This window comes from Drosophila rhopaloa, unplaced genomic scaffold (assembly GCF_018152115.1).
Source record: "Drosophila rhopaloa isolate 14029-0021.01 unplaced genomic scaffold, ASM1815211v1 contig_3, whole genome shotgun sequence".
NCBI classification, from domain to species: domain Eukaryota; kingdom Metazoa; phylum Arthropoda; class Insecta; order Diptera; family Drosophilidae; genus Drosophila; species Drosophila rhopaloa.
This window is the reverse complement of record NW_025335123.1, coordinates 15,645,597-15,672,667: the sequence shown is the minus strand read 5'-3', so window position 1 is coordinate 15,672,667 and position 27,071 is coordinate 15,645,597. Positions and strand designations below refer to the sequence as shown.

Sequence of the window (27,071 nt, the reverse complement as noted above, 5' to 3'; positions counted from 1 at the left end):
TGATTTTGAAAATATCAGTTAGTAATTAGTAAGCTTCTTTAATATTTCTTTAAAAAGTACAATCTAATGATTCCCGACTTGTAGCTTATATTTAGATTTCAAATGCATTTTCCCTTAAAAGCACATACAGACGCTGCGATTTGATTCTCGTGAACTTTGGTGGCTATATATAACCTTTTCCGGGGGCTCCTACCACCCGATTCCCCCCCCTGTCCCCAAACACCCACTCGATATATATTTTTTCCCGTTTTTCGCTTTGTTGAAATGCCATCAGCATTCGCAGGGCTTGACTTAGAAACCACTCTTGGGGGTTGTTGTGTGCAGTGCAGCCAGCATATCAAATAGGAAACCTCCGCAAAATATGGAATAAAAAATTGGGAGTACCCAGTGAGGGGGTGGGGGGTGGTGGGTGGTTGGTGGGTGGATGTGGGTGGGGGTGGGGGTGTCTGGGGGAGGTTGTTGTCCCGTTGGCTCGTGTTTGTGTCCATGGCACATCACTCATACGCTAAGGCTTATCATTGGCTATCTGTCTGCTGACAACAAACAACAACACAACCTCCCCTTTGGGGGGAGGGGGGTTGTTTGGGTGGGTGGATGTGACGAAGAAGAAGCAGAAGAACCTGAACTTACGAGCCACCCCAAACTGTTGCCATCTCTCTCTCCCTCCGAGCTTTCCATCTCCTTCTGTCCTTTTGGCCAAGAAGTGTGATTTTTATGGGGCGACAAAAGGAGGCAAAAAAAAGTATGTATATATATAAATATATATATATATGTATAGCCAGCTGAAGAGAGGAAAAGAGAGAAGGAGAGTCGCCCTTTGGGGGGCGGGGAAGGGGGTGCCTATAAAAATCCCTGCAACTGACGACAATGTTGATGATGACGACTATGAAAATGGAGATGAAGATGGAGATGGCGATGACTATGAAAATGGTTGATGAGATTGAAATTGAGATTGGGTATCTTGAATGGCAACGGGGAGAGTTAAAGTTAAGAGGTCTCCTTAAAGACCATACCATAAAAGATTGACTAATTGGCAGGAATTAATGTTCCAACAAGACGATCTTTGAAATTGTGTGAAAACTATGAACGGCTCAAAATATCGATATTTTATGGTAATGTTAAATTCAATACAAAATATTTCAATGTAAATATAGTATTTAGCTTTTTTAAGGGAATAGGGAGAATATTAAAAATTCTATCGAAATGTTTCATATTAAAGAAACGATTTTTGTTGAAAATAAAAATTTTAGTTTAATTTTTTATATGGGCTTCTTGGGAAGGTCACTTACAATCTCACAAGTATAAGCTGAAAAACAAAAAAATACAACTGCATATGTAAACTATAAGTTTGCGAAGAGTAGTGATACTATGTTTGTATGTCCTATCACAAATATTTTCAAGCTTTCGGGTACTTCAACTAGCATTGGCCAATTTGTTTAGACCTTAATAGCTGTCTTCCTCCTTTCCGCCGTTCGCAATTCGCATCTCCGCTCGGCCATTTTTGTCATGTAAATTTGAGCTCATGTTTTTTTCGTATTTATATTTTTGCAACACAGAAAAGCGAGAAGGGCGGAAAAGAGAGGGCCTGCGAGAGAAATACGCCTCCTTTTCTGTAACTCATGCATATAAAGTATCTGCTAGATACACAGACGTGAGGCGAGCGAATCGATGGGTTTGCGGGGGGGCTTCTGGGGTCTGGTATCTGGGGTCTGGGGTCTGAGGTGAGGCTTTTGGATGTAGATAGGCGGCAGCCCAGAAGCCATCGTCTCGCATCATGAAATTGTTTACTTTGCCATTATATTCCACCACCCCGCCCCCCAAAAACCGAAAAAATAAAAGGGGGGGAGAAAGGAAACAAAAACCAGAGGCGGCTGAAAAAGTTCCCCCCCTTTTCGACCCGCAGTCCTCTCGTTACTCATCGAATCCTGGCCAATATCGAAGCTACTCCTCTTTTTTCTCTGCTCCCCCCTTAACTTCATTTTGTGTGCCTTTTCCTCTTTTACTTTTTCGAATTTATTTTTGTTTCTGTATGCTGGCCTCTTTCATATCTGTTTGTGTCCATCGACTTCGTTTCTGTTGGGAGGAAAATAAATGGAGATGAAAGAAATATCGTTGGGTATTTAAATGCCACATCCTTTTATCGGAAAAGCAATTCAAAGAGTTTCAAGGGTTAATCTCTTGCAGTGCACTTGTTGTCCTATTCTAAAATTTAATATAACATCTAGGGCTCATCAAAAAATGGTCACTGATAATGGCAATATATTAAAAATAAGTAAAGCACAAAATAATATAAGGAATACATGAGGAACTAAATGATTCCAAGTGATACGTAGATTTATATAGTATTTTGTTTACCTTATAACTCCTAGTTTCCAGTTTATATTTAGGAGCCTATTTTCTGTTTATTTCTATATCTTGACTCGCCCTTTTCCTATTTCCTACCTTTCCCAGTCCCATTAGGTTATTTTTAATGCAATTCGTTGCGCCTGATTTGACAATTTTGATTGCATTTTCCACTCGTTCCCTTCAGTAGCTCGGTTAACCCATGTCTGCCCTCTGTGTCTCGCCCCCTTTGACTTTTAATAAATGTAAATTTTTCGGAAATACAAAAATCCATAAAGAATATTAAATGTTGCGTTCGCTTCGAGGCTAAAGTTCAGTCGCTTCGTTTGTTGCTGTTTCTTTTTTGTTTTTTTTTTTGATATGCTTGAAATATTAATATAAAGCTTAACACCTATTTTTGTGGTTTTTTTTGTTGTCATCGCTTCGCTCACACAAATTGCTCGCGTTAAACTTGTTAACATTTTAATTACATAATTAGTTGCGATATTAGCAAAATAAAACAAAAAAAACAAGAAAGGAAAGCTAACTTCGGGCGGAGCCGAAGTTGATATACCCTTGCAGAATACTCTGTAAATTATATTCTCCAAAATTATTCATATGATGCATTCTTAATACTCATAAAAAATCCCAACTTCCTAACTTAACAAACACCAAAGTTATTCCGATCAATCAGTTATATGGCGGCTATAGGATATAGTCGGCTGATCCTTATGAAATTTGGTAGGTCGGATTTATTGGCCAAATATAAAACCCATAGAAAATCCCAACTTCCTAACTTAACAAACACCAAAGTTATGGCATTTCCGATCAATCAGTTATATGGCAGCTATAGGATATAGTCGGCCGATCCTTATGAAATTTGGTAGGTCGGATTTATTGGCCAAATGTAAAACCCATAGAGAATTCCAACTTCCTAACTTTACAAACACCAAAGTTATGGCATTTCCGATCAATCAGTTATATGGCAGCTATAGGATATAGTCGGCCGATCCCGGCCGTTCCGACATATATACTGCGTGCAAAGGAAAGAAGGGTGTGTGCAAAGTTTGAACTCGATAGCTTTAAAACTGAGAGACTAGTTTGCGTAGAAACAGACAGACGGACAGACGGACAGACAGACGGACAGACAGACGGACAGACAGACGGACGGACGGACTGACGGACAGACGGACATGGCTATATCAACTCAGGAGGTGATCCTGATCAAGAATATATATACTTTATAGGGTCGGAGATGTCTCCTTCACTGCGTTGCACACTTTTGACCAAAATTATAATACCCTCTGCAAGGGTATAAAAATACGAAGAGAAGAAAACAGCAAAAAATTAAAATAAATAAGACACAACAAAAAACTGAATATTAATGAGTTTTTATGGCATACAATATGAGTTGGGTGTAGAAGAAACTTGAATAAGCGTAGTGGGAAGATTTCATGGTTGTGAGTTTTTATGAAAATATTGTCTGGGGTTTAAATAAGGCAACTTAAAAAAAAATTAACTAAGGAATATTATTCAAAATACAAGAGTCAAGAAGAAGAAACATAGATTAACTACCAAAAATATTTTATATTTACTTATTTTTTAAATAAGCTTGTTACTTAATATGTGATAAAACAAAATAGGTAAGCTAATTTTGTACTGGGATTTAAGAATATCGTTCCGTGGTTCTTGTTTATTCAACTCTTTCCTGTTGTGCAAATGTTTTTCAACTCCCCTTTTTCTTCGCATTTTCCCATTTCCATTTCACTTAAGCCATTTGTTTGGCTTTTTCCTTCTTTGGCTGCTGCATTTCCATTTGGATTTTTGCATAAGATTTGCCAGCATAAAAACGGAGAAAAACATGGCTTGAAGAAGAAACGGCAGCTGGAAAAAAATGATTGCGATTGAGCGACGGTTGCTGCTGCTGCTGGTTTGGATTTTCTTTTCTTTCCCGTGGCTTAAACATTTTAGTCACGTTTTCAGTTCGCTGGAGGGGCGGGCGGGGGGTAGTGGGGCGGGGCAGGGGGCAGGGGGCGTAACCAACATGGCGCAGCAAGTGCTTTGGCAAAAAGTTGAAGCTGATTTTTATTATTTCCCATTTTTTTTCTCTGCCCCTGTGTTTTTTCCTCCTTTATTTTATATTTTATTTTACTTATTTTTTTTTACTCTGCGTTGATGTCGAACGAATTTTTCACAGTTTGTGGCGCAGACGACAATGGTCAAAAGTTTGTTGTGGTTGCTTCTGTGGCGATTGTGCACAGTGGGGTAAATAACTGCATGATGTAGGGATTCCTGGTCCAAAGTTGTTATAAAGAAGAAAGCTTGTGGGGATTGCGGATTTTCTTGAACCGAAAAAGGCAGCTTAGTTATCAATGTTATATATTTTGGTATTTCTTAACATTTCTTAATTTAATATCACTAGATTATATTTGGTATTTTTGGTGATATTTCTATTGAAATTGATGCGGATCAATTGAAAAGGAATTTCAAAATATTTCTAGTTTTCCTAGCTTGGCTTCACTGTACCTTTTGTGGTGGAGCTGCAACATCAACAGCAGCAGCTGGGGAACCGAGTTCGGTTCATTTGTTATTTTTCTCCAGCCTCATCCTTATATTTCTTTCCTTTATTTTTTCGGGGCTGGTCTTTTGGGTGTTGCCGGGAACGGCCCAGCGAGCCATGAAGAAGCTGCTGCATTATAAATGCAGTTAGTCTGCGGATTGCGGAGAAGCTGGAACACAATTATATAGCCACAGCCCGGTTGTGTGTGTGTCTGTATGTGTGTGTGTGTGCGAGCGCGGAAAATGTTGTGCAAAATGCTTTGTACGTGCTTCGGCAGCAACTTTGCACTTTTCTCTCAGTTTTGCGCTGCGGTCAATGGCTGCTATACAGATCCACACAGGCGAAAAAAAAACACAATCATTTAAGAACTTTTAAAATCAATAATTAATATAAATGTGTGTAAAGCTTAAGCTCAAAAAAAAAAATTATAAACCCCAGTAGGTTATATATAAAATACTTCCAGTAAGCTTTCAAATATACAAATATTGAAACCTTTACTTTTAAACGTTTTGAAGGGAATTATGAATATTACTTATAAGTTTCTGATCTGTAAGTAAGATAAGCAAATTACTATTAAGACTATACTTGTTTTGCTTAAGTCACAAAAAATGAACTTTTTCTCTGTGTCGGGAAAACTGAAGAAAAGATGAGGGAAAATGGAAAAGAGAGTATGAAAGCGCCTAGAGCCGAGACATTTCGCTTCGTTTCAGTAGCAGGCAATTTTTCACATCGTTACATAAATTTCAGCGCAAAATAAATGGCCAACGGTAGCCAAAAGTGCACTCAACAATATTTAAATTGCGACACTTAAGCGGCAACGACAACAACAACAACAACAACACCAACAACGACACAAACACCAACAGCAACAACGTTGTCGGCGTCTGCAAACAACAATTTGTCGCTTTTTAAAAACGCGCCAGAAGGCACGAAAAATAAAGTCCAGAGAGCCAAGGTGCCGGACACAACTGTCCGACGGCCAAAAAATAAAAAAAAAAATATACAAAAATTGAAGAAGAGCCTGAATAAAAGCGCCGAAAAACTGGCAAGAAGACAGAAATTGCTGATAGGTTAACTACCAAAGATAACGAATTAAAAATGCCCTGGGTTGTAAATAAAATGAATATTAAAACCAACCATATTCAAAAAGCAGTTTAAAATGGCTTTTATTAAAAACTATATCAAATTACTTGTTGAAAAACTAAGCGAAGTAAAAACTGTACAACATTACACAAAACAATTGATAACTAAGGCCTTTTTAAATGTATATTTTTTGATCTCTTTGAAATTCTTTGTGTAACCTTTTTTGCCTCGAAGGTAGAATAAAAAGCATTCAATAAGTTTAGCAATGACTACATCAACAAAACACCAATATAAATCTAGCATTATTACAACTACACCAACGATCAATAAATAGCTACACCATAAGGAAGAATTGATAGCTAAGACTACTTTCAAAGTCAACAACTCCAGTTGGAACTTCACCAACAAATTCAGTTGATGACTACATCAACGAAACACCAATATAAATCAAGCATTATTACAACTACACCAACGATCAATAATAACGTTCAATAAATAGCTACACCATAAGGAAGTATTGATAGCTAGGACTACTTTAAAAATCAACAACTCCAGTTAGAACTTCACCAACAGGTCCAGTTGACAATTAGTGGAATAACTCTACTAGCAACATTAAAAGCTACATCATCGGTAATCAGTAATCAGTAACAACAACGACACCACAACAACATGCACGGCAGCAACACGAACAACATTTAACCCAAGTTTGCAACGCTTTCGTATAGTTCATTGAGCCTCGAACTCGAACCTGAAGACAATCGATCCTCCGCACTCCTCTTCTTCTTTTTTAAAAACCCCCTCCCCCTCCATTTGTCCCGCCCATTTCGTTCCGTCTATAAACGTCTATAACCTTCATTAAAAATTGTCTGCAGCGGCATGAAATGATTGATAACATCCGTCAATTTTGACATATGCGGCAAGGTCTGGACTTGAAACTTGCAACTTGCCACTTGCGATGATGTTGCTTTTGCTGTTGCCGTTGTTGTTGTTGTTGCTGTTGTTGTTGTTGTTCCTGTTGTTGTTGCTTTTGGTTGCTGGTAAGGATAGGATGTTCGTTATAATTCTTCGCTGTTCTTCTCTGGCTCCGTTTTGTTGTTCTTTTTGGGCTTTCTGTTTGGCGAAAATGAGTCAATTCGTCAATCAATCAGTGTGTCAGTTGCTCATTTATAATGGCCAAGCATTGCTGTCGTTTCCCTTCCCATCCACGAGGCTCATTCATTCATTTGGACCGGGTTTTATCAGTTCGCTCGAGGCAGTGGCTACTGTCGGTTGCACGGGGCGTATGAGTAACAGGGGGTATAAAAAAAAACAAAAATCGAAATAAAAATAAAACAAGAAAGGAAAGCTAACTTCGGGCGGAGCCGAAGTTGATATACCCTTGCAGAATACTCTGTAAATTATATTCTCCAAAATTATTCATATGATGCATTCTTAGTACTCATCAAAAATCCCAACTTCCTAACTTTAAAAACACCAAAGTTATGGCATTTCCAATCGTTCAGTTATATGGCAGCTATAGGATATAGTCGGCCGATCCTTATGAAATTTGATAGGTCGGATTGATTGGCTAAAAATAAAACCCATAGAAAATCCCAACTTCCTAACTTAACAAACACCAAAGTTATGGCATTTCCGATCGTTCAGTTATATGGCAGCTATAAGATATAGTCGGCCGATTCTCATGAAATTCGGTAGGTCAGATTGATTGGCCAAAAATAAAACCTATAGAAAATCTCAACTTCCTAACTTTACAAACACCAAAGTTATGGCATTTCCGATCGTTCAGTTATATGACAGCTATAGGATATAGTCGTCCGATCCCGGCCGTTCCGACTTATATACTGCGTGCAAAGGAAAGAAGGGTGTGTGCAAAGTTTCAATTCGATATCTTTAAAACTGAGAGACTAGTTCGCGTAGAAACAGACAGACGGACAGACAGACGGACAGACGGACAGACGGACAGACGGACAGACGGACAGACGGACAGACGGACATGGCTATATCAACTCAGGAGGTGATCCTGATCAAGAATATATATACTTTATAGGGTCGGAGATGTCTCCTTCACTGCGTTGCACACTTTTGACCAAAATTATAATACCCTCTGCAAGGGTATAAAAAAAAGGAAACACAGGAGGGGAATGGTACGGCATAGCAGCTCAGTAAGCTTTATTAATGTGGGTCATTGTGGGAGGAGATGGAGGAGGTGGGAACTTTTAGGGAGGCTGCGGAATATGATATATATTACCAGTACCAGTGGCAGCAGATCCACAACCAAAATATTGTTCGTCATCCACCTCAATTTGTCTTCTTGTTGTGCTTCTTACCGACATTTTATTATACAAATTCTTTAAATATTTGTGTATTTGTTTTTAATGCGGGTCTTCACCTTATATGTTTTTGTTTATTTCCATTAATTTGGATTTAATTTTGTTTAGTTTACCAAGTATTAAAGAATTTATTATTTTGGTATTTGTTATATTTATCTTCAGGTGTTTTTTGTTAATATTTCATTTTACAATATTTCTGCAGCCTTATTTCTACTCTCGATAGTAATCTTATGTTTGCATTCAATATTTTATATTTCTATTTGAATCATGCTAGGATTTGCAGCTTATTGGTAATTCCATTAAAAATATTTTTTATTCCTTTATTATATTTTTGAAATATCAAATGAAATGTTTATGAGAGAAGCAGTTTTATATATATTTTTTTTATTTCCCGTTCTTAAGGCTATCATATTTGGCCATCTCCGCTGTTTCTGGCTGGTATCCCTCCCACTTCCTTTCGCCATTCATGTTACCAACCTTCCTTTCTTCCTCTTTTTCTCACCACCTCCCCTCGCCGCGTTCTTCGAAAACTTTTTGAATGAAAACCACATTTTCACACACAAGTTTTGCTTTTTATTTGGACTCTCCGCTCCTTTGGCAGCCTCCTTGGTTTTTGTATTTTTTGGTTCCTTCCCCTTGTGTTTATATATTTTGTACCTGGTCACGCCCCCAACGGCCCCACCTGCAAATGTTCCACAAACGAAGACAAACGTTTGTTCGCCTTTTGGGAATTATTTTTAAAAATATATTTTAGCCTTGCAACTCCATTGACTGATTGACTGCGAAAGGAGGCAGCTTTTTTGCTCCTTGCCCACCAGCTCCTCCTCCTTTATGCTTCCTTCCTTTTCTCCCCTTTCCCCTCTTTCCACCCGTTCTCCTTCCTTTTTCATACTCAAGTTTCTCAGGCCTCGGGGCTCCATTTTGGCTTGGCCTCTATCATTATTCGGTTGCACTTCTCTCGATTCACACACAAATTTGTATATATCATATATTATATAGGTATAAATATATATATATTTCTATACGCATTTGCCACGCCCCCAACACCGCCTTTTGTGGCAGGACTAACAAGGTGGAAGATCCCAAACAGGGTTTGTGCACAGAAAATAATTTCAGCCTGATTTAAATGTTTCAATCATCAGTTTTTATCACTGACTTGCCGGTTTAGATTTTACTATACATTTAAATAAAAATGAAATACAAGTCATAATAAAAAGGAATGTCTGGATAAATAAAATGTCTAAATAATAAATAAAAAATCATTAGTACAAAAACAAATTTAAAAGGTTAATATTTACTTAATTTGAATAATTCGAATATTTTATTTGGTGTGAGGTTCTTCTGAATATAAATAATATCTTGGGGAAAATAATAATTATTTTCTGTGTGTCCATAATCAGGATTCCTGAAAGTTAGTTAAAAGTCGAACTTGGACATCAGGAATAAGGTGAATGGGAAAATGGGAATTGGGGAAAATCGGGAGCACAGTGCGGCAAGTGATGAAAAGTGTCGAAAATAGGAGGATAGTTGGAAAAAGCGGGTGTTACCACCCCCGCGGGCAGTTGCCAAATTTATCTAAGTGCAAAATGCAAAGTGCAAATTGTAAATCCTCAAATGTTTGCACCCGTCCAAGGCCACGCACCTGGGAATTGCTCATTTACAGGTGTACTACCTTGCATGGTGAGGGGGTTGAGGGGAGAAGGGAGGATGAGGAGCTGTGTGTGTGCCCCTCACATGTGCAAACTTAATGAGGCAAGCAGAGCGAGGTGCTAATTTGCGCCTCGAAGGATTTTCCGACGCACAGTTGAGTGCTCTCACATCCCGCTCTCCAACCTGATTTCCACTTGAACTGACCGCCGTTTTTCCTTCACCGACACACCACCCACCGCCCAGAGCTCCACAATTAAAAGGTCACTTGAGGTCACGTCACTAATTGTTTGAGCACATGACATTCCAACGAAAATATAAATCAAGATTGCATTAAGTAAATGGAATAGCAATGCAGTAGAACTCTTAAATAATATTCTTAACGCGGGGTTGTACTATATGATTAAATACCTCTTTTCCTTAAACAAAAATTCCTTAATAATTTTCCAATTTCTTCTTTCCTCCACGAACAGGTCGCAGTGAACCGCCCGTGGGTGTGGGTGATCCCTGCGCCGGATGCAACAAGCCCATCCTGGACAAGTTCCTCCTGAATGTCCTGGAACGCGCCTGGCACGCCTCCTGCGTCCGCTGCTGTGAATGCCTCCAACCGCTCACCGACAAATGCTTCAGCCGCGAATCGAAGCTCTACTGTCGCAACGATTTCTTCAGGTGAGAGCTTTGTAAAAGTACAACAAAAACTATGGAAATATAAATAATAATAAATAATACATTTTAGAAAGCGCACTTTAAGAATTCATTACTCATGAATCGAAAACAAATGCTTTTATAAATATATGCTTTAAAAAAGTTTATTCAAAAAAAAGTTAGAAATCTGATCAGTTCTTTTGCAAATCATACATAAGTATTTGTAGGACTTTTTTTAATTATTAACGAAACTACAAATCGCACAATATAATAGCCTAGCCTTATTCATATTCGATTAAGTTCACGATTCCAAAGGATCAAAGCCAGAAACAGAAATAGAAACAAAGACCGGGCAAAATCAAAATCGAAGCAATTAAGTCAAGTTGGCAATCGCGACTTTTGTGTTGCATTTGATTTCGCTCAGTCACCTAGCTTGGCTAATTGAAAAAAACCGAGGAAATGGAGGAAAAATCTCGAGAATGGCAAGCGAAAGCAATTAACATGCAAAATACCTGAACAAATCAAAATGAAATCAAATCCTGTGGCCCCTTGCAATCCGTGATTTGCTGAAAGGGTGAAAAGTCATCCGGCAGCCAAGGTGTCCTATCAATCAGCGCCAGTTGGAAAAGGTTAACAAGTGAGTTCCGCAGACAAAAGCCATCCATAAAGCAGAAAGGTCCAAAAGGGAAAATGCATTCTGAGAACCAGATTGAAAGGCACAATAGTACAGAAACGGGGAATTGTGAGCTGTAGCTGTAGCTTCCCAGTGGGAATCCAATATCGAAATGGACTTGGCAAGCTTCAGGAAAAATAGTTGATTTATGTATACAAATTATTAGTTTTTACCTATAACAAAATGTAATGGCCTTAAATGATATAACGTTGCTTAAAAATTGTTAGCTGAAATAATATTAACCCTTAGTCATTTTTGTATTGAAAAATATTATTTATATATTTGTTTAGAATAGCTAAACTCCTTGAAATCATAGAAATGTTTGATTTTGTGCATAGTTTTGGTAAGCAGGTGTATGAAGTCCCTAAAAGACTATTAAAAAGATAAAAAACTACTCATTATATAGAGATTATCATATACTTTATCATATACTAATGCATAATGCAAATACAAACTTAAAACTCTATATACACTCGTTTCCAAGATGCTCATTATTCTTCACATTTCCGCCCCGCAGACGTTACGGCACCAAGTGCAGTGGGTGTGGCCAGGGTATCGCGCCGTCGGATCTGGTACGGAAGCCCAGGGACAAGGTCTTCCACCTGAACTGCTTCACCTGCTGCATCTGCCGCAAGCAACTGAGCACAGGTGAGCAGCTCTACGTGCTGGACGACAATAAGTTCATCTGCAAGGACGACTATCTGCTGGGCAAGGCGCCATCCTGCGGCCACAATTCGCTGAGCGGTAAGTCCTCGAAATGTATATGGGAGTTACGATGATTAAAATACAAATTTGCAATGAAATAATAACGCTTTCCATAGGAAAGCATATTTATAATGTTCACACAGGAACTTATTATTCAAAATGACCTCAAAAAACAATTGTATAGGTTGTATCTAGATTTTGGGGGTCACTATTTCGCTTTCCATTTATTGGAGAGGTCCAATCAGGGCACCATAAATTTTCCGGACATCCCAATTGGGGCTCATCTTTGCTAATGAGAGTCGGCCCAGCAATGCCCCCTGCTATACCCCCCCTCTATAGACCCTAAAGCCCCTCACGTATCTGCAATTCCATCAGCAATAAATACAAAATTACGCATACGACACGTGTAACGCTTTTGGGTATATTTAGGCGCAATTTGTGCCACGCGTTTCTGCCCAAAAATATTTTAATTTCTGACGCAGCCTGTCTATTTGTTTGCACTAATTGTTTATCGTTTTCCATAGAAATATTTGCCATTCAAATTACCGTGGGAATAAAAGAAAACGTTGGCATTGTTTTGCCTTCTGTTGATGTTGGATGTTGTATGTTGTTGTTGCTGATTGTTGATTTTTCGGGCGCAGCATTTTCCTTCCATTTTTTTTGCCAGCGAATGCTGTTGTCTTTGGTAATCCCAGCATATATATTCTTTTGCATTTTTGCATTGCCAAGAAAGCCGTGCAAAAGTCATGGGCTAAATGCTTGGCAAATATTGACACAAATCGCATAAATAAAGCAAAGTCATGCATAAGATATTAAGACGCAGCTTCACATGATAAGGAGATTTAGAAAAATTGGGTGTGGGAAGTTGCTTTAGGAAATTAAAATTGAAAAGCATTTATTTCGTTAATTTATGAGTTCAAAATTAACTTTGAAAGTTTGTATTTATGTTTTAAAAAAAAGTGGATGCCTAAAGAGTCGTAGCATAGTTTTTAACTGAAAAAAGAAAACATATTTTCTAATTTTGTTTTCCCTCATTCTTGCATTCTCCGCTAATTTAAAATTCCGTTCTTGAGAAATGGCTCCATTAAAGCTTTTTTTGTGCCATAATTTTCACATTCCTTTCGTGGTCGAAAAATTCTACAAAAAAGGCGGGGAAAACGGAAAGGCAACTGGGAAAAACTGAAAACGCATTAAAGCCAAAAGCAGCTGCAAAATGCGCCCCTCCCTCTTCGCCTTTGTTTACCCTTTTCACTCGACAGACGAAGTTTAAAAGGATGTGCATATATGTATGTGTGTGCCAGCATGGGTTAAGCTTTAAAGTTGGTTGGATAATTATTTGACATTTGGAAAACGGCAATTAAAGCTTTACGGGCACGCCTATTAAATTGTGGATCTTGTTAAAATATTTAACATCTTTTATATTTTTTTATAAATGTTTTTTGGTGAGATTATAGATTTTATTTTATTATTTGTTTGCAATAATATGTAATATGTATTTATTTATACATCTTTTTTGGCCTTTAGGCCTTGAAAAGCACAACTCTGAGTTCTCACCTTTATCTCCTATTTTCGATGCCATAATTTTTGGACAGGAAAAAAAGCTACAAGTTCGGAAATTGTTTCGCTTGTTGGTAAAAATATTATCGTAGCATACTTAGCGGCGTTAAATATTTCAACGCTGCCATTTTCTCTCCCTTTCCCCGGGGAAAGAGAGAAAGTGCGAGCGAGGGAGCGAGAGAGAGAGACAGAGAGTGGTGGCGAATGAGAGAGAGTCTTCTCTTCGCAGCTGCGCATTTGCTGAGAACGAGAGAGAGCGAGATGCAAGATGGAAAGACGACGTCGCTGCCGACGTCGACGCAGGCAGAACAAAATGGCTGCGAGCCCCAAAAAGTAGGCAAAAGTTTTCACTCGCTTTTCCGACTCTCTCTATCTTTCTTTTTGCATCCATTAATAGTGCCTCGCCTCTTAAGATCCCATCCAATAATTCAAATAATAATTATTATTTATTTTCCTCAAGATTTTTCCACCATATTCCAAGCCAAAAAAAAAAATGTTTAAAAATGACCAAAAATTGAGGGGAAAACTCCGAACGCTGCCCGTCTGCTGCCTTTACTGCTGCAGCGACGCCGACTGCGCTGCTGCGTCGCAGTCGACGGCGACGTCCGTTGAAAAGGAGCGCAGGTCATTAATGTTTTGATTTTAATTGCGTTAATTACGTGCAACGGATTTTTCACTTAGCCACAACACGAGCCCCACACAATTTATGCAACTATTTTTTACCCGAAAAAGTGTCAACACATCAAGTATACGCCTCTTTGGCAAGGAAAACAAACTTAATAAAAACCATGCATAAAAAGAGCAACATTTTTAAAAGGAAACGTGTGACTTTTGTTGTGTTTTTTTTTGTCACCGCTCTCGGCGCGTCAATTTATTGCTTGTCATATAAATTAAACTGTTTGCTGTGTGATAAACAACAACAATGAATGGCCGGGCAGCGGCGGCGTAACTGAGGTAATAAATCAAACTACAAATAAAAAATAAAAAGAACCGAGAAAGCGGGGAACACAAAGTGCAGTGGAGTAAAACTTTTGAGATAAAACTTGGTAGTCAAAGAACGGAATGGGTTCCATAAAGTGCGGAAAAGGGGGCAGATAGAACTTATTGGCATGCGCTTTAACCTCCGGGTTCCTCGCATTTCAAATGTATAATCTTTTGCAAAAGTCCAAAGGCTAACATTTTTCCATTTTTTTAAAAAACAATATTTGTCGTAATAGCAAAAAATGAGTTGAAATATTTGTGTAAATTGCAATTGCAAGAAATGGTCGCGGCAACAGAAAACATTTTTTGAAAGTCTAACCAAAATACAACTACACATAATAATTGCGTTTTAGTTAGGTTGACAAATGGTTATTTAATAAATGCGGAATGGTAATAGTTTTGGTTTCATAAATTATTGTGAATATATCTTGAAAACAAATGATACAAAGGTATATGCAAATTAAATAAACATTTCTATTTATTTGTTTTTTAGAATTATAAACAAAATTCTGCGTTTCAAATAATTAAATGATATGTAAAAGGCAACTCATTCGCCATTTTGAATTATGCTTTCGGCTTTTCCTCCTCCTCTTTAAGCCTTAAACTTTCTGAGTTATCATCAACACTTCAAATGACTTACGGCACTTGAACATAAGCATTTGGGAGTCCTTGTAAATATATACAATGATATATATTGTGTGTGTGTGTGTGTGTGTGTGTAAAAGTGTGTTGCGCACTTAATGACCCTTAAACGACCTTAACTCAGACTTGGCCTGTTGTTTTTGAGGGATTCTGTTGTTATTTTTATGATGCCCGAAAACAGAAATTTTTATGAACCCACACAAAAACACACGTTCTCCTCCTTCGCCTTTTTATGCCTCCCGCTTTATTGTCCTGTTTGCTTTTGTGGTTGTTGCCGCTTTTGTTGCTTTCTTACGCCTACTTTTTTCTGTCTTTTGGTTTTGTTTGGCTGGCCAAAAGGGTCAAAGGCATATGGCCAAAAGTCCCTAAAGTTCATCTTCTTCTTTTTATCTTTACCCAGCGATAAGCAGCTGCTGTTGTTGGCCTTTATTTTTAAAGCCCATTCTACATTAAAGTCGGCACCAAAATTTGACCTCTCAAGCTGAATGTCGAGGCTTTTGCAGGGTGGCAACATGGCGTATTAGTAATTTTATATTTTTATTTTATATATTAATTATTAAAACGTTCCTCAAATGTTTTTAAATATAGGTTTTTTTTAAGTGTTCAATTTGATTGCTTACTAACTTTAATTAGTTTTCAATTGAAAAGCCCAACATAGTATATAAAGATTGATATTTTAAGAAACCAGACTGTTTTTTGATATTTTAATCTCTCCAAACTGATCGCTTGGATATCTAATTCAAAACCATGGATATCCTTTTATCGTAAATAACTTTGTTTTCCTCAACCATTTGCTCTCCTCTCTTTAAGTCCGTTCAACCACATGAAATATACCGCAGATTTACGGTTGTCATTTTGCCGGCTGGTCACGTAATATAGTACTCTTATTCTCGATGGGCCCTCGTGTAAATCGCTGGCTTCAGCTACGCCCTTGGCCCTTTGCCACGCCCCCTAGCCGCCCCTTCCGCCTCCTTTTAGCCGCCGCCCCCTTTGATTCGCCAACAGCCTTGCGGTTGCTACTTCTTCTTCCTAGAAGTTTTTATTTTTATTTTTATTTGCAGTTTCAGTTTTTGCAGCGGTGGCAGTTTTTGTTCATTCGGTTTGGTTACATGGGTTCTATATGTATTTATACACCGTAAGAATAATGGAAAAATAGAAAAAACTAAATAAATAAGAATCATAAAAAGAACAAAATTTAAATGCTTAAAATTTTACCCCGAAAAAGAAATGTAATTTCTATGATATATTGAGATCTTACAATTTTAATTGGTTGTTCTTCTTATGTGCTACATACTACCTAATATATTTAATATTATATATGTACGAATTTTATAAAATATTATTTCGTGAATTTTAGTTTTCTCTTGCTACAAAGGTGACTTTAATAATTTCAACATCTATGTTGCAATCATTTTCTTAGAGAAAATCGTGGTCTTATCATTAGGCTTCGGATCTGCAGGTGCAACCAAATCCAATTTTCTCTGTGTGTATACGAATATTTATACACAGCTATATAAGTATTTATATGTACTATATTTTTTTGCTTTGGGGCCTTGCAGCTCGAAAAGTTTATGGCTTTGGCTGCTGCGGCTGCCTGTGGTCCAATCTGTTTCCCGTACAAAAAATAAAAGGCGAGGAACCAAAGGAAAAAAGTAAAACCGTTAAAGTTTATTTGACATTTACTTGGGCTATTTTTTATTTTTATGACTCCCTGGGTTTTTACTTTTTGTTATACACGAGACTGACCACAACGCCCCCCCGCCCTCGTCTCTTTGCCCACTGCACTTTCCCTGCGCCTTTTTATGCTTTTTTCTCACTGTGTGCCCGTTGGGATAATAAATTTGCGGCTATTTTGGGGCCACGAATTTAATACTTTACCGATGTGCGATAAAAAAAAATAAAAGCCCAAACCCAAACCGAACCTGAACCCGAACCGAACCAAAAAAACTGGTACCTTCCTCTTCTAACGCCTTTTCAACGCCTTCGTAAATCATTTGGCCAAGTGCGTGTGTGCTTGTGTGTGTTGCCAACTATTTTCCATAAAACGCCGCTTTGATTTGTGGCGACCAAAAAGGAAAATAAAAATAAAAATTTATATCGCCCAAAAGGTGGAAAGGCCAGTAGACTTTTGGCAGTGACTGTGGCGGAAATGTCGCCATTTTAGCGGGAAATAGTAGAGGAAAAGTACGGGGGAAGTTCATAAATCAAGACCATAATAATTCAGGAGTTTTAATAGGGGCCGCAAAATAAATGTACCAAGTAGTAAATAAAGAGTGTTAAGTACTTGAAAATTCCTAAAAATGTATTTATTTTACTTAAATTATTATGTTTAAAAATAAGTCTTCGATCAAAAGTTATTTCAAAAGTCTGTTGATCTTCTTTAATCAGATAATTTTTCCTAATAAAAACATGTTGAGCTCTACGATGTAATCGATTTCGAATTCAAATGTTTAACCTGTCGCAGGGCTTGTGGGTCTCGGTCGCCCTCTTTTGGGTAATAACACTTCCCCACACACTCACTTGTTATTGTTTATTGTTTATGGGGCATTTGTTGAACGACTTGCGCGCCTTAATGACAAAACTCGTAAGGCCCCGAAATAAAACGAAAACAAGGCCCAGACGTTACAAAAAAAAAAAAAAAAGAAACAACAGCAAAATAAAAAGGGCCTTCTCTCTTAGCATTTTGAGCATTTTAATGTCTAACTAAAACGAACCAAGGGGCAGTGGCGGGTTAAGGGGCAGGCATTTGATGATGTGTCGGGGCAAATTACGAGAGGCGTTAAAACTAGAGCAAAGTCTTCTTGACTTGAGTGAACTTTAGTGCCGAAAGCGGACTCGTAACTTGTCCCATAAATCTCCAATCAAAAATTGAGTGTCTCTGGGTTTTTAGGGGGTTAACTTGATGAGCAAACAAATTCAAGTCCCCTGATAATGACAATGAGAGAGTTTCAGCTTTCAGTTGGCTTTTGTCTCTGATTTGTTTTATTTGGTTTTTGCTGGATCCCCATAAAAGCTCTTTAAGTGCGGCACTTTAAGGAGCTATTTCCCCCAGCTCCCCGCTCTAAACAACCGAGATTTACGAGCCAAAGAGTTAATACACTGAAAAAATGTACATCAGAACCTATTTTAGCTTCCAGCCCTCAATAGCGAATTTTTATTTCATGACGAGTAAATAAGTTAAATATCAAATTTTGATTAATTCCATTTAATTTAATTTTATTTGTATACTGTGCTTATAATTTACAAATATTTAATTATACATTTTAGGACATAGCACAGCTTTGTTTTTTTTTCCCGTTCCAAAAAAAGACAAATGTATACATTTTTGGTTATATATTTTAAAATTTTTTTTAAATCAAGAACAGATATTAATATTAAATCAAAATTCGTTTCTTTGTGTACAAGTATATCAGCACCTCCACCACATGTAATCGTGTCATATTTCAAGCTTGGTCAAACCTTTTTGGCAATCCAAAAAAAATAAGTCGAAAAAAAAGCATAAAAAAAATTAAAGGAAAACCTCCGGAAAAACTTGAAAAAGGGGCTGGTGGTGGGGGTGGTTGGGTGGCAGAGATAAGCGTCGACTGTGGCGTTGGCAGCACACAAAAAATGGGGGGGAAATAAAAGAAAGGCGGGCCTCGGGCCAAAACCAAAAGAGATGGCAACAAACGAAATGGCCAAAAGAGAGATGGCAATAGAAAGAGAGAAAGCCAAAGATAGAGAACAGGGGGGAGGGGGTGGGAGGTTGTATAGATGGTGATATTGTTAGAGGGTGGTGCTTTTGGGGGTGGCTTGCTTTGGCGGATTTGGCGTTGGCGGCTGACTAAAGAAAACAGCAGCCACAAAAAGCGAAGAAAAACGAAACAAAAGGCGAGGGGAAGCTGTAAGGGAAAAGGGGTGGAGAAGGGGGGCAAATCGAGGGGAGGAGGGGGGCGGAGAAAGGACTTTATTCTGAGGTCGCACAGCACAAATCCAACTGTCGAAACCAAAAGCACGAAAAGCTTCACAAAAACTGCTGCAGGTGGCATTTGCCAAAGAAGGAGACAGCCGCAGAGTGTGTGTGTGTGTGTGTGTGTGTATGGGGGGTTGTGTTTTCAGGCTGCGCTAGAAAGAGAGGGCAGACCATTGGGGGTTGGCATCTAAGGGTGGCCGTGCCAAAATGTGAATTGAGGTTATGTATACAAAACGGAAACGGAAATGTGCAGAGCTTTGTGTGCAAAATGATGTCTGCCAAAGGAGGAAAAAGAAAATGGAACGAGGGGAGGGTGAGGGGGGAGGGGAGGTCGAACTACTGGCTTAAGGCTCCTTGGAAAAGCTTAGGATGGCAAAAGACTCCAAGTCCTCGAAATACACGAAATCGATTTCGATTCTCCCGTTTATTTTATTTCTCCTCTGCCGATTTGCAAATAAAACACAATACAAACACTGAAAATGGCTGAACTCTTTAAGCTTAAAGTTGTTCGGCGCCTCAGTTTTCCAAACGGGGTGGCTTTTCCTTATCGCGCCTCTGAGATCTTTGCCATTGGCTGCGTTTTTCCCTTTTCAGCTTCCTTTTATTTTGCACACTCATAATTCATATTTATATAAATATGTATGATATATGTGGGCATATGTTCTGGGGAGATAACCGACCGGGTAGATGGCTATATATGGTTTCAATGGAAGTCATTTTTGCCTTTGATTACTGAATTTTATTCAACTTTTAAAGGGAGTCAAGTGGTGTTGTCAAAGTCTTTAGTCAGAGGCAAATTAAAATTGTAGATTGCATATTATGAAATAACAAGAAAGGAAAGCTAACTTCGGGCGGAGCCGAAGTTGATATACCCTTGCAGAATACTCTGTAAATTATATTCTCCAAAATTATTCATATGATGCATTTTTAATACTCATAAAAAATACCAACTTCCTAACTTTAAAAACACCAAAGTTATGGCATTTCCGATCAATCAGTTATATGGCAGCTATAGGATATAGTCGGCCGATCCCGGCCGTTCCGACTTATATACTGCGTGCAAAAGAAAGAATGGTGTGTGCAAAGTTTGAACTCGATATCTTTAAAACTGAGAGACTAGTTCGCGTAGAAACAGACAGACGGACAGACAGACGGACAGACAGACGGACAGACAGACGGACAGACAGACGGACAGACGGACATGGCTATATCAACTCAGGAGGTGATCCTGATCAAGAATATATATACTTTATAGGGTCGGAGATGTCTCCTTCACTGCGTTGCACACTTTTGACCAAAATTATAATACCCTCTGCAAGGGTATAAAAATTGTGGTTTCTTAGTTACGTTAAACTCAAATAGTATTGAAAGTAAACAAAGTAAAATGAAATTTTATTTAATTTCTGTGTTCTTCTGTTCTTTTAATGATTAATAATTAAAATTGTAAAAAAAAAGTGCCAAAAGTATTTGAAAACTTTTAATATCATATTATTTAGATTAAAAATTGTCTAACTATCAGTTTTTAAACAAGTGGATGGAAAAGGTACACCTTTAACAGAGCGTTAAAAAATACTTTGATAATCACAAATGTGGGTAAACAATAGTGGCACAAAGATCGATAAAAACAAAACCAAGTAATGAAGAACTCGCCCAGATCTTCGGTAACCCAGATACCTCCCACCTGTAACCGTTGGGGCGAGACCATTGCAGCATAGATAAATTCCGAAACCGAGGCCCAAGCCCACTTGTCGGGGTCACCTCCCCCATCCCCCATCCCCTCTTCACCTCTCCCCCTCCTCCCTGCCCTTTATTTCGAACCTGTTCCACTCTCAAGTATTTTACGAGTACTCCCCATTTCAGTTTCTGTTTCTGTTTCTGTTTTCTATCTCGAAAGCCCGCACTTGGGGAGCAGTTAATGTTTATTTTATTTTTAGTTTGGCTTTATTTTTTACAGCCACTTCGGAGCTAGTTTTAATGGCCTTTTACCGGCGAAGCACTTTTTGGAGCCTGACTTTGGAGTCACAGTTGTTGCGCCGCAACTCGACTCTCCGCGTTTTGCGTAATGCGCGTGAAAATAAAGTTTTTCGCTTGAAAAAACGTTAAATAGGCGGCTATAAATGACATAACAAAACGGTTACAGCTCAGGACCCGAGAGAACCGGCAACATTTCCACGTTTCCACGCCTGACTCACGATAGCCGATGAAAATGACTCAGTTTTCAAACTGCGCCGATCGCACTGATCCATTGAATCTCTGACTCAGTTTTGCCCTGCAAAATGGCACACAAAATAGCAAGGTACACAAGCAAAATATAAAAAAAAAACAGTGGAAAACATATATATTGGCAAGGTGACGGGGGCGTGGCAGTGGGCCACGAAATGTGGGTCAGGCGAAAATGCATTTTCCGCCTCAGAGAGAAAAAAACTGTGACAGCTATATTTTTTTCTCGTATTTATTTCGTATTGCTGAAATACGAGATCAAGTGAAGATTGCGTCTCCGAGTAGGTGCTAAAAAGATGAATGGACCGAAAGGTGGAACTAATGAATCATTTGAAATATGACTTTTTAGGTCGTTGGAATTCGGTTAGTTTTTGAGATTTATTAAGCGACCTTACAACTGAATTACCTCAAAAACTACTTTAGCTGTTGAAAATATAAGTTATTCGAAGAAATATAATAACGAAGCTTGATTATAATTATGTGATGGATTTATTTTTTATATAATCTTAATCCTGCACTTGTAGCTTAAGGCAAGTACTGAAAATCAGATCAATAGATCAATATAAATTAATTTGTAGACAGCCCACGATAGTTTGTTTTTATTTTCCCCTAGTCAAGTTTGTAGTTGCCGCAATTCAAAGCTATATCTCATCACCTGCTGCTTGAGTTTCCCTGGTTTTTTGCGCCAATTTCTTAAGTCCGCGCCCACTCCCGTTTCTTCTGTAAACCGACATCAAATGCACAATTCATTTGCGCATAAATTTGCCCAGATTTTTACAGCTGCAGCCAGCGACTTGGTTGGGGCAATAAAAACGGGCAAGCTGTGACAATTTCTCGGGCTCCCCGGATTCCCTGACATTCCCGATATCCCCGAAATCTCCTCCATTTTTGGCCCACGCCGGCGCTATGCAAATGTCACAAATGATAAACGCAATAAGCATAAATAAATAAAAGTTTCGCATATCCCATAAAGTATCCCCGAGGAAGATGAAGTGTGTGTTTAAAATTACGGGAGAAAAGGGGAAAGATAATGCTGCTCCCTTTGTTGCCGCCTTATTTATTAGTGTCACAAATCGTTGGAGTTAATTCTTGTTTTCTTTTTATGTGTTAATCGATTTGTTGTTACTCTTGTTTACGGCAAATCATAAATTTTACTGCTGCTCGCCTCTGCCAACAAATTTGAGTGTGATTTATAATTTTGAACTTTGCTCGTTTTTTGGTTTTCGGTTGTTTTTTTTTTCCAGCATTTTCTGCATGCAATCCATCAAAAGTTGGAACAAAACCCTGAACAAAAAAAAAAATATGAAAAATATTAGATACGTGGATGGATGGCGGGCAAGAAAAACATGTCAGAAATCTAGCAAAGAAAACAAAAGCAGAAACGCTGACAGACAATTTATGGACAAACAAATAAAACAACGCAGGGACAACCAGAAAGAGATGGCCTCTTCGCAGTAGAGGGAGAAAGCGAGTGCTGGGCAGGAGGAAAATTCGCTTTGAAATTGATATGTTTGACAGCGGGGCCGAAACCGAAATAGTAATAACAAAATACGGTTGGGAAAACAAACAGAAAGGGAAATCCAACTATAACAACACCAAAATCTGGGAAAAGGGAAAGTTGGCGAGGGGAAAATGTGCAAATTTTGGGATAGTCTCAATGTTATGTGAACTAATTTGAGATTTAATTCATAATATTTCTTTTATTTACTCTGGGTTTTAAAGGTGTATAAAGTGTGGTAAAAGAAAATATCTATTGAATTAATGGTGACATTTAAAGAGGCTTAACATTTTATAGAAATTTGTTATGCTCATTTTTCTGATCTGTATTTTAATTAAAACCTCTTAAATATTGTTAAGTAAGATATGGTACTCATATCGCATTTATCTTACCAATTTTCCATTAATGTATTATACTCTACCACCCATCTATCCATCAACTTCTTATTACCTGAAAAATCACCGAAATTGCCCCAATTAAGACAAATATTGTGTTGGCCCACAAGAGACTTATTTACTTTCACTTTCTGCGGTTTTATGCCATTGACCCCGCCTCCAAAATATCCCCCTCTTAATAGTATCCAAAACTAAATCGTTTTGCGGAAGTTCTCCCATAGATTGGAGACTCAGATGTGAATTGGTTTTATTGCTCGTGTCCCAAACTCAATAATCAGGCCATAAACATGTGCACAGTGAAAAACCATAAAGAGTTGGAATTGGGAAGATAAAGTTCCACACTTGCCTGTTAATTTTATAAGCTAATATGTAAAGAAAGTTAAATATTTATTTAATTTTATCATTGTTTTAAATATTAAATTTAGTATAAAGCTGTTTAAGATAGTTTGTTTGCTGGGGAAAAGAAAAATGACTATAGTTTTGGTATTTTTCTTACATTATGTTCAGTTTTAACAATCCTACACCTCTTTTCTCTCTCTGTGGCTGCGGGTCTTTTGTCATAACCGCAGAATCCACCGCCACCGCTGCCGTGGTTTCGCCTTTAATCCGTAAAAAGATCTGTTTTACAAATCCCCCGACGGATGGCTGACTGGCATAATAATCTAGGCGCGCTGATCTCTGATCTGCCTCGTTTTGCCTCTCTGTCTGCCTTTTGTACACGAATATGGTATATATATATATATATACATATATATATTCGATCGCGTGGGCAGGTAGACAAAGTTGTTATTGTCCCATTCGTCAATGATCCGACAGCAGAACGCGATCTGGGGATCGTCTGGGGTTTCGGCATCGTTTTGGGTCGTTTGGGCCTGAACCTGAAACTGAATCTGAATCTGAGGCTGCTGAGGCTGCTGAGTCTGCGGCTTAGGCTCGCTTTTCGACACTTTGTTTGGCACGGTTTTAAGCCAATTGTTAATCGCAATGGCTGCGCTCTTTTCAGGCCGAAAGAACCCGATGAATCCGGGGTGTACGTATACGTATACGAATACGAATCGGGGCCATGGAATGGGTATAATCCCAATTGACAAAAGTCAACAAAGCGCATCAATTCATTTGCAATTCCATTCTTCAGAATGGGATGTGTGTGGTGTGTGTGTGGTCCTTTGGTTCCTCGCTCGTGTTGCGTTGTCAACATATTTGTCATCTGTGTGGGCCAGGTCCAAAGGATCTGCTGATCTCGGGATCAGCTAGCTGCCGGTTTGGTTTATTTTATTTTATTTTCTTTTCCTCTATTATATTTTCCCCTTTTGCTCTGCACGGATGGGCTTGAGGTTTCTAAGAGGGACTGAATATGTGAAATATATGCAATTTTTGGGAAATACGTCCTTGCATTGGGAATATTAGTATAATATTATAATTTTTATACTTACGATGAAGTTGAAAATATTATAAAATTGCTTCAGTGATTATATTGTATATTTATAGCATATTGCATATTTGTAAGATTTCAAATTATAATAATTATATATACCTTTGTTTTAAATACAGTTCAAATGATTCGTTTTTCTTAGCTTTTTAAAATGTTTTTAAATTGTTTGTTTACGCATGAGAGTGTATCTAGCTAATTGTTGCTTTAAAATTCTTTCTTTTGTTGAGCAAATATCAAGGGCTTGTGAGCCTCCTGTGTGTCCTTAACTTCCTCTACTTCCGCTCTCCTCCTTTTCCTGGCTCAAAACGACGCCATCTTGTTTATGGCAATTGTCCTTGTGTTGTTCTTGCTGTTGCTTTTGTTATTGTTTTTCCTGTCAGTTGGTTCGTCGCTCGCCAAAAAGGAGTTCACCTTTGCCTCGTCCTCTTCCTTACATTTTCTCTCATTTTTTTTTTTCATGAGCGGCAGGCGCGTTGAAATGAAAGAATAACACAACAACATATGCAATAACAATAAAAACAAAACGGTCTCGTTTTTTTCTATTTCTTTTTTTTTTTTTGTTGTTGCCAAAGAAGCAGGGCCAGAACATCATTGGTATCAATTTCAGAGAGATATATGTATACACAAATGTATATAGAAAATGTTAAATGCCAACAGGGGAGGGATGAGGGAAAGTCGAGGGGGGGAGGCAAATCCTTTTTGGCATGGCTCAACGCGTTCCAGGGGAAAAACGCGAGCCTCGCAATCCTGTTGCTTTAGGCACAGCAGCAACATCATGACAGCAACATCACAAAAGCAGCAGCCACATCACAACACTGCAAGTAAAATCATTCGATAACAAATTCTATTTACAAGCTTTGTTTGTAATCAGGAATTTCTATATCATATTAATTGCAACACAATTTTCATCAATTAATATGCTTTGGACTTTAAAATAGTTTTTCAAATTTGTAATTTCTAAATTTCTATGAGTTTTTCAATAAGCACACTTTGTGATATATTTCCTGAGGTTGATTTTCTTCATTTAATGGTCCTCTAATTTGTTCCAGTGTAGCCACAGCGATTTCTACAGGCGCGAAAAACAAAAGGGAGAAGGTCCTTCTGGTCCTTTTGGTGCCTGTTCGTCTGGCTGTAAAACCAACAGCATGGCAAAAAAGGGATCACTTTACAAATGCCCACAAAATGCGGCCGGTTTTTGTTTCCCCGTCCTTTGTTGTTGTAGATTGTCGCTTGTGGCACTGCCACAAAATGCTTGAAATAACAAAAGCAACATTTGGCACAACAACAACCCGAAGGCAGTTAGTTGCCCAAAAAGGTAACAGAGCGTACTCACTTTTTTGACTGTTGTTTTCCCAGCAAAGCAACCCCTTTTCATTCCTTGAGCATTCACAAGACACACAAATACCTATGTACGCCATGTGGAAGTTATTGTGCTCGTAATGCCAATCAAAACAAAGATTTTCGGTTGGCAAAATGGGGTTTAAAAGCTGAGACGTTCACGAAGAACAGTTCTTCAGTTTCTATTGGTTTGAAACATAATGGTAGCAGAATAAAATTAAAGTAGAATTTAGAGACTATAGAATTTTATAAAGATTGAGTGCGAGTTCGTGCAGCTTTAAGGGATATTATGCAATTTATATTTATTACTTTAAAATTGCAATAATATATTTTCAGATTAGTGGAAATTTAATTTACATTGTTGTTTTTCCGTCTAATGGACTTTTCCTATCTTTTAAAACATTTAAGTTTTTAGGAACTTTAGTACTTTATGTTAACCAGCATTAAAGTCAAGATCTAAATTTTATTTTGTACATATTATTTCCCTAAGTTGCTCTGCAATTTTCACTTGCCTGTTTGACTGAATTTGTTCTAAAGGTCTTGTAAGGATTCCCCACTTGACAGTTTGCTTGCTGCCCTCCTTTTTATTTTACCCTTTCGGGCCCTTCATTTTCCCAAGAAGAACTTCAAGTTTATTGTTTGCAGCAAAGTGTCAAACAAAACGAAGTTCGAACTGAGGCAACTTGTCTGATTTTCCCCTCGCTTTTCTCCTAAAGTTGGGGCGCTCAAAACATCATCAAAAGTCAAAGTCACAAAGACTCAAAAACTGTTTCTGACACTTTGAGCGGCGGCCACGAATTTCGAGACAGATATGGCTGCAAAACTTTGAACAGAAAGCCAAAGCCAAGGCAACGACAAATGAATTAAACAAATGCCATGCACTGGGAAAAATAAGGTGATTGGAGTGCATTATAGGGGGCTTAATTGAGTATTTACTTCTAGAAGTCTTTGTTTCTTGAAATTTACTGGAAATTATTGTAATTTAACAAATATTCTTTAAAAGTTTTTTTAGTTATTATTTGAATTTGTTAATTTGAAATGACTAATGACTAAGTAGATTACAAGGCTATATATTTAGAAGTTTTAATGCC

At 38.1% G+C, this 27,071-nt stretch overlaps 1 protein-coding gene across 2 annotated transcripts in view; it reads left to right on the top strand.

Annotated features, from left to right (window-relative positions):
- Nucleotides 1-27,071, top strand: part of LOC108048510 (LIM/homeobox protein Lhx1) — a 56,896-nt gene that overhangs the window by 11,130 nt on the left and 18,695 nt on the right. The window contains exons 2-3 of one of the 2 annotated variants that reach the window (XM_017129243.2): nt 10,416-10,611; nt 11,778-12,004. In XM_017129243.2, coding sequence (XP_016984732.1) covers nt 10,416-10,611; nt 11,778-12,004 — 423 coding nt within the window. Of the gene's footprint in view, nt 1-10,415; nt 10,612-11,777; nt 12,005-13,949; nt 14,477-27,071 lie in introns of those variants that run through there. The other variant, XM_017129244.2, reaches the window with a different exon arrangement.